The sequence below is a fragment of the Notolabrus celidotus genome, chromosome 3 (genome assembly GCF_009762535.1).
Source record: "Notolabrus celidotus isolate fNotCel1 chromosome 3, fNotCel1.pri, whole genome shotgun sequence".
NCBI classification, from domain to species: Eukaryota; Metazoa; Chordata; class Actinopteri; order Labriformes; family Labridae; genus Notolabrus; species Notolabrus celidotus.
Genome location: NC_048274.1, coordinates 5,570,017 through 5,578,140, shown reverse-complemented (window position 1 = coordinate 5,578,140; position 8,124 = coordinate 5,570,017). Strand labels below are relative to the sequence as shown.

The 8,124-nt window shown below is 36.5% G+C and overlaps 1 protein-coding gene across 1 annotated transcript; it reads left to right on the top strand.

Annotated features, from left to right (window-relative positions):
* Nucleotides 1-1,204: 1,204 nt before the first annotated feature.
* psmd14 (proteasome 26S subunit, non-ATPase 14) lies at nt 1,205-6,882 on the top strand. The gene is made up of 11 exons (XM_034680944.1): nt 1,205-1,340; nt 2,943-2,998; nt 3,300-3,371; nt 3,477-3,596; nt 5,028-5,098; nt 5,199-5,349; nt 5,449-5,556; nt 5,692-5,766; nt 5,858-5,983; nt 6,438-6,500; nt 6,716-6,882. Exons 2-11 carry the CDS (start codon nt 2,951-2,953, stop codon nt 6,812-6,814), a joined length of 933 nt encoding a protein of 310 aa, XP_034536835.1. The 5' UTR covers nt 1,205-1,340; nt 2,943-2,950; the 3' UTR covers nt 6,815-6,882.
* The last annotated feature ends 1,242 nt before the right edge of the window (nt 6,883-8,124 follow it).

The following is an 8,124-nucleotide window of genomic DNA, read 5'->3' as shown; positions in this document are numbered from 1 at the left end:
TTCTGCTGGACTCGTAACAAGAACACATGAAGCTGAACTTTTCTCACAAACCCAGTGATGGTGTGGCTTGGCTCAGAGTTTGTGGCTCCTTGGGGAATAATGAAATGCTTGCAAGCTGAAATATGAGAACCACACACACATCACAGCCATTTTCATTCATTTAAGTCAAAGAGGGGCCGTGTGTACGATCACAGGGTTGTTTCATTTCTCTTTCATTTGTCAGAGTAACACCAGCACTGTCAGGTTTTGAAGGCAATGTCCAAACAAGCAATTAAAACATGTGGCTGATTATCTTTGTCATTGGCATGTTTACCTTAGAGCTATTTAAAATATTGAAAACGTGTCATAATTTTGAGACAAATGCACATTATATGAGGCAGTTTGCATGTTTGCCTTGGTTTGTAATTAACAGATACAAAGATAAGCCATAAGCAGTTATACAGCTAAGCATCAAAATAACTTTATAAAGGAAACTTATTGCTGACAGAGATATTGAGACTTTTAAACGTAAACTAAAAATGTATTTATTAGTCTGGCTTTCATGTAGGGTTTAACAATTGTATTACTTACCTTTTACTGTAATATTGATTTAAATGTTGCTTTATTATTTTAGTAATTTTAACTGTGATCTTTTTCTATTTTTATTTATTTATTCATTATTTTATTTATCTACTCAGTTTTATTTATATTTTTAGCATCAGTTTTATTTTTCAACTCATATCCTTACCCTTTTTAAATATATCTATTTTAACTATTTGTATTCTTAATTTTGATGCTTTAACTTATTTTAATTACACATTTTTTATTGTTTGTGTGCATTAGTCTCTATTTCATTTTATGTTATTTTAATTTGTATTATTATTATTTGTATTATTATTATCATTATTATTTTCCCCTTATATGTCTTGCCATTGTTTTATTTCTGCTTCTTTCTTGTTTTCAATCGCTGTAAAGCACTTTGGGTTGCATTTGATTTTTATGAAAGGTGCTATATAAATAAAGCTTGATTGATTGATTGATTAATTAATTTCATTTTCTATAACCCATTTCAAGTTTTTGTAAAAGACTACAAAGCATTGTTTTTGCAGCCAAAAGGAGGGAGGCCTAGTAGTTGGATGCATAGCCGCCTAATGGGCTACAATTACCAGTAGTTATATTACACAGCGCCCCCTTCCGGCTCATTTGCGCAGCTGCCAGTTGGTTAACACGTCATCAGTGCGCCGGAAGTAGATTTTCTGAGAGAAGAAAAAGAATCTGGCTGATTCATGGTAGCAGCAGGTTTGAGTAGACTACACACAGAAACACAGACTTTTCTAATCATCTATTGGAATATCCATCAGGTAAGAAGACTCAAGCTTTAACATAGTTATATACTTTTATAAAATACGTAATGCAGATTTAGTGTTGTTGATTTGAGGTCGCTTTCATGTTGAGATGACAGACGCTTAGCATGAGTAAGCTAACAGTAAGCTAACGCTGTTTGTAATGTTAGCTGTCAGTTGATTAAACCGTGAAATTAAGTTATATTTAATCAGACTTTAATATTTATTAATTGTGTCTGCAGTCTTTTAAATCAGAGAAGTGAATTCATAGTTTACATGTTTCTGTTGTGTTGGCGTGACTCTGGATAAATTAGCTTACTGAAGCTAACTAGCAGATGCTACTTTAGGTTTAAATGACAGAAACAATGATTTATATCTTTATAATTTATATCTTTATTAATCACATCAGCTTCAGGTTTAACTGACAGAAACAATCATTTGTATTTTTATTAAAGTCTATGTTTATATCTTCATTAAACACATCAGCTTAGGGTTTAAATGACAGAAACACCAATTTATATCTTTATAATTTATGTCTTTATTATATCTTTATTAAACACATCAGCTTCAGGTTTAACTGACAGAAACATTGATTTATATCTTATTATATTTGTATTAGAAACATCAACTTCAGAAAGACAAAATCCACAAAATATCAAGATTCATAATCCTGAGCTTTAGTTCAGTTTCACACAGATTCGTCACTTCATGTAATAGAAAATATATTAAACATTTATCTTTATTTATTAAAATCAAACCTGATTGACTATTCTTATTCTTATTCTTATTATATTTAGTATTATTATTATTATTCTTAGTATTATTATTATTATTCTTAGTATTATTATTATTATTATTATTATTATTATTATTATTTTGTATTGTTAATATTATTATTATTATTTTTGTTGTAGTGATTATTATTATTATTATTATTATTATTATTATTATTATTATCTTGTGTGTGTTGTCACATTGTGAGCCTTGCCTTTTGTTTTGTTTTATTTTGAAAAATAATAAAAAAAGAAGATATATGATTTTAAATTATTTTAATTTTAAAGCAAAAAATAAAAACAGCCTTTAAGCTAAATCTTCTTTCTCCTAACTCGTAGGATGTAATTAGTTTTTAGATTCACCAGATTTAATTTCCTTTAAGGTCCTAGATTCAGAAATGCCAGACACTTAATGTAGAAATATTTGATCTTAACTTTTATCTAATTTTCTGGTTAAATTAACTACAGTTAAACATTGAAATAATTTACAAAACAATTAGTTGATTAACAAAAATATATTCAAGAAAAAATAAATACAAATATATTATGAAAAAAAGTTTGAAAAATTACAAGTTGATATTTCTTTAATGGGTAAATCTTTAGCTTGGATTTAAAGTATTGAGAGTTTTTGTGGACTTCTTATTTTCTCTTAGTTTGATCCAGATGAGCAGACATCTAGAACAGCTGCCTGTCACAAAGACCACTGATGTTATTTACCTGAGCATATCCAGCACATCACTTGTGTTGTATTATATCAGAACCTGAATCTTAAGATTGAATTTGCTGTTTCCTCATTTAGCGCTCCAACAAAGATAAATATATGACTTCATTGTGTCCGTCTGAACAGATCCCAGTATGGACCGACTGCTGAGGCTCGGTGGGGGAATGCCAGGGCTCGGCCAGGTAAGGAGTTTTTTTGTATTTCAGTGATGGAGAACATAAACTGTTGTTTTTTGTTCTATGCTTCTAATCAAGAATACAGGAACAAAGAAAACACCTTAAACTTTAACTTGAACACATCTTAAGTGGAGCCTCGAGTTCTCAGGTGGACACCACAGTTATAAGGGATAGAAATGTATAAACTATTCCACATCATTACACATGACCTTTCTTAAGAATATGTTTGTCTGGTAGAGAATAATCAGAGTGTATCCTGGATGAATAAGGCTTGAACTAATGAATACATTCTGCTTTGTCATTGCAGGGCCCCCCAACAGATGCACCAGCTGTGGACACAGCTGAGCAGGTCTACATCTCCTCTCTGGCTCTGCTGAAGGTAGTAACACAACATCCATAGAACATAAGCCCTCTGACTTTAATATTGATGTTTGTATTCAAAGTAAATATTCTGTGACACTAACTCGTGTTTGTTCCTGATCAGATGTTGAAACACGGCCGTGCTGGTGTACCCATGGAGGTCATGGGACTGATGTTGGGAGAGTTTGTTGATGACTACACAGTGCGAGTGATAGACGTGTTCGCCATGCCGCAGTCAGGAACAGTACGTATTTATTCATAAATGAGGATGAAACGTGTTTGAAGTTATCTCTTCTCAAAACCTTTTATGTTCTATTTGTAAACAGGGATGTGATTCTTCCCGATTTACCCAGAATCCCAGATTTTATGACCTGAAAAATCAATACTTTCGATTATCAGTGTGGATGTTTGTTAGTTTTCAGTTCAACCTCAACCTTCAGATTTCGAATTCACCGTTTGTGTTCATCTGTCGTGCTGCAAACGTACTCCAGGGTAACACAACAAGCGTCTCAGCTGAAGTATGTGAGCTCAGAAGAGGAGATATAGATGGGCAACATGTTCTTGCATGTTTCAGTCATAAAGCAGCTGCCCTCTGTAGCTCTATAATCATGATATTATTTATTTATGTACTTAATGACTGGAGAATACACAGTGGTCTGCAGCAGCGTGTCTCTCTTCATCTCTGCACACAGGCCGGTTACAGAGTTACCATAGTAACTGGACACCTGTATCAGTCAACTTGCTTTTAACCCTTTATTTTGCTGCCACATAGCATGATTTAAAGAAATGCATAATGTTGTGGAACTGAATCTTAACTGGGGTTTTTGCACATAATGAAACTAAAATAATTCAAGTCATTTGATTCAACCCTGGCCTACATTTATACAGACTTTTAAAAGCTACAGATAAGATATATAAACCAAACTGTGTTGAAGTTGTGCTTTAAAATGTCCAACAGTACATCGATAATAATAATAATGCCTTTTATTTGAAGGCGCCTTTCTTAGCACTCAAGGTCACCGTACAGGGCAGAGTTATAAAGAAGAACAATATAAAATGAGGCAGATAAAATCGACAATGCATGATACAGTGTAATTAATAAATACAAATAAAATTAACAGGATTCGATACAGTGCAGTGAAGAGGTCAGAGTGAATATGACCGTTTAAAAAGATGTGTTTTGAGATGTGATTTGAAAATGGAAAGAGAGTTGATGTTATGGATCTCTGGCGTGAGGGAGTAGATAAGTTAAGATGAATTAGCGTCTCCTTCATGTGAGATGGTGTTGGATGCAAAAATAAAGAGATTATGTGTAAAAAGAAGAAATGCTAAGGGGAAAAAAAAGAGTAAACCTCATGAAACGATGTAGAAAAGACAAAAGTGGTGCCAAAGAAGTCATCAAAAGAGAGGAGATAAAGTTTTTATGTTCAAAATTCCCCGTGAGAGGACATCCAGACCCCGACTGATTATATATCCACTGTGCCGGGGGGCTAGAGTTCAACTAAAACCAGTTATTCACAGTGCCCCGCTCTGGGCTCTGTAGATTTCCTGTGATTTGTCCTTTTCCAGGCACAGCACTTGTTGTGCAGTGAAGGCCTTACTGTGTGCTGACTTTTACAGTGAAGACAAAAGTAAACGCCTCGTCATTACTGAAAGACATTTTTCTACCTTTCAGGGTGTGAGTGTTGAAGCAGTGGACCCGGTGTTCCAGGCCAAGATGTTGGACATGCTGAAGCAGACCGGCAGGTAAAATGTCAACACACACCTTCAGTCACAAAACAACCTCACACTGGTGACAAGAGATGAGTGTGTTACATCTTTTAAACACCTCCTGTGTTCCTCACAGACCTGAGATGGTGGTGGGATGGTACCACAGTCACCCTGGTTTCGGCTGTTGGTTGTCTGGCGTGGACATAAACACACAGCAGAGCTTCGAGGCTCTGTCAGAGCGAGCCGTCGCCGTGGTGGTTGATCCCATTCAGAGCGTGAAAGGAAAGGTAAACACGTCTCTCTGTGCCTTCATAGAAGATCTGTTTATCAATATGAACTCAGTTAATCAGATGTACCTGTGAGTTAAACCTGTGTGTGTTCTGCAGGTTGTTATTGATGCCTTCAGATTGATCAATGCCAACATGATGGTGTTGGGTCATGAACCACGACAAACCACATCCAACCTGGGTCATCTGAACAAGCCCTCAATCCAGGTAACTCGCTCACTGTGGCGCCATCACAACGGTTAAAGTTATATTTATGACTCATGTTTGTGATTTTCCTCTCTGCACCTCAAGTTTGCTTGCTACTACATCATATACTAACCTTCAAGTGTGTCATGTTTTCAGGCTCTCATTCACGGACTGAACAGACATTACTACTCCATCACCATCAACTACAGGAAGAATGAGCTGGAGCAGAAGGTTTGAGGACACACTGATCTCAGAATCATCTCACTCTGCTGTGTGTATCAGAATAAAACATATGTTAAAATAAACCTTTGTGTTTCCTCAGATGCTGCTGAACCTGCACAAGAAGAGCTGGATGGAGGGCCTGACCCTGCAGGACTACAGCGAGCACTGCAAGCTCAATGAGACGATTGTCAAAGAAATGCTGGAGCTGGCCAAGAACTACAACAAGGTACAGCCTTTAGAACGTGTTTCAAATGACACAGATATGTTCTGCTCTTTAGCTGAGGAAGCCTCCAAACAGGACACTGGTTCTTGTATGCATGAACTTTTTATTTAACATGAAAGAATGGAGATCTTTTTAAATACTTATTAAAGGATACTAAATGTTGATTACAGACTAAAAGGAAAGCTTTTCAACTCTCAAATCATCCAGTTAATTTACCCTTAAAGGGATGATGATTGCATACCAGCACACATCAATTTATGCTGGTGCTGAATCGGTGAAAACATGCGTGCCGTATTTTGCCCGGTGGCGTATTTAGCATCTTGCATGACTAAAATATTCTTTGAAGTATTTTCCCAGAGAAAGAAATTTTCTAAAAGCGTTACATGCACAAAAACGAGCTTTGAGAGCATTCTCCTGACGCCTCCTCTCAGTACTAAGACACTTTTTTTCACCTCAGGCTGTTGAAGAGGAGGACAAAATGACCCCTGAGCAGCTGGCTATCAAGAACGTTGGAAAACAGGTAACGATCAGATTTCAGCCTCACGATACAACCGATGAATGCTTTTATTTGTCAAACTGCCTCAGTAACGTCAGCCTTTGTGATTAAGGTTCAGAGCATCAGTCTGAGCATGGAGTTAATAGATATAAACAAAGATTTGTAGAAGTGTACACCATCATAAACTGAATCTCATGTTTCATGTGTTGTCCCTTTCTTCCTCTCTGTCCCTCCTGCAGGATCCCAAAAGGCACCTGGAAGAGCATGTTGACGTTTTAATGACCTCTAACATCGTTCAGTGCTTAGCTGCCATGCTTGATACCGTAGTTTTCCAGTGATGGCTCTGTGTGTATATATTGCAACCCTTGTTTTCTTTTATATAAAATAAATGTATGTATGAAATCAAGACTCTGGAACCTTATTTTAATACTCAAGCAGCGAGTTGCTCACGTGTACTGTGTGAAAATGTAATCTCTTTGGAGAGGTGGAACATGAAGCTGCACGAGTAGAACATCTTGTGATATCCATCCTGACCACTGGGTGGTGCTAGAGTTCAGAGTTGCATGGACTAAGTTGTGTCTTGGTTGTTTCTGTTGAGAGTGAAGACACTAAAAGATTTAAGTGCAACATTTCATCCCAGTCCTGTGTCCAGAGTTAAAGTATTATAGTTTTTATAGAGTGTGGAGACGATCTGAACGTCTGTGGAGTTTGTTTGGTAAGACAGCCTTCAGGGTAAAACACTTTCTCCTTCATCAGGATATAAAAGAACAATCCTAATAGCCTCATTAAAGTGTCTTAAATCAACTCCACGCTTTAACTTCTGCCTGGTGACACACTGTGCTGCTTCTTCCATCAGCTCTGTTTCAGGGTTCAGGACTTCCCTCTTTTAAAGGGTTAGCACTAAGTCCATTAAAGGGACGATGAGTGATGAAGAACTTTTGACCCAACGGACCTTTTGTCAACTTAGTTTTGCTGAAGTTTGAATTTCTGATGTACAGTACACTGATGTCAAAATGATGTGAGTAATCGTCTGCGAGGGCGTGAAAAGAGGAATGAAGTCATTTCCACTGAAAAGCAGCTTTTGTGATTTATTGTAGGATGTTTAAGATTTTAATGTGATCAAAATAAAATCCAAGCCAAAGATCATCCAACATGGAAAGTTTGGGTGATGAGGACGCCCGTCTGAGAAGATAAAGAAAGCACATGTAGATGTAACCGGTGTGACTCTGTGTTGTTTTTTTCTTCTACAAACATGACCGACACCAGGATCTTGCTTTCTCTTTGTTTATTCTCTGATTAACAGATAGAAAAGAACCTCAGCTATTTTACAACGTATGAAGCCCGCCTCCACTCCTGCACAGATAGAAGCACATTTCAGCTAGCTTAAACTTCAGTGCACGCAAACCAGCACAAAGCATGTGCACGTTCAGCTAGCCTACTTAAGAAATAAAAGTAAAATCTGTTAAATAAACACTTTAAAACACCATACAGGACAAAAGCACACATAAAATAAATAAATAGATAGAAAATGATAAAAAAGTTAAGCAACAGACTCCTAACATATAAAAGAGGAGAGGAGAGGGAAGGGGGCAAACCAGACGTAAAGGTCAGGAAACCAATGAAGAAGAAATTGACCAGAAGAAGAGGC

Coding starts and splice junctions, on each gene's coding strand:
- psmd14 (XM_034680944.1), top strand. CDS start 2,951: ATGGACCGACTGCTGAGGCTCGGTGGGGGAATGCCAGGGCTCGGCCAG. Junction 3,372..3,476: donor CCTCTCTGGCTCTGCTGAAG/GTAGTAACACAA, acceptor GTTCCTGATCAG/ATGTTGAAACACGGCCGTGC. Junction 5,557..5,691: donor TGAACAAGCCCTCAATCCAG/GTAACTCGCTCA, acceptor TCATGTTTTCAG/GCTCTCATTCACGGACTGAA.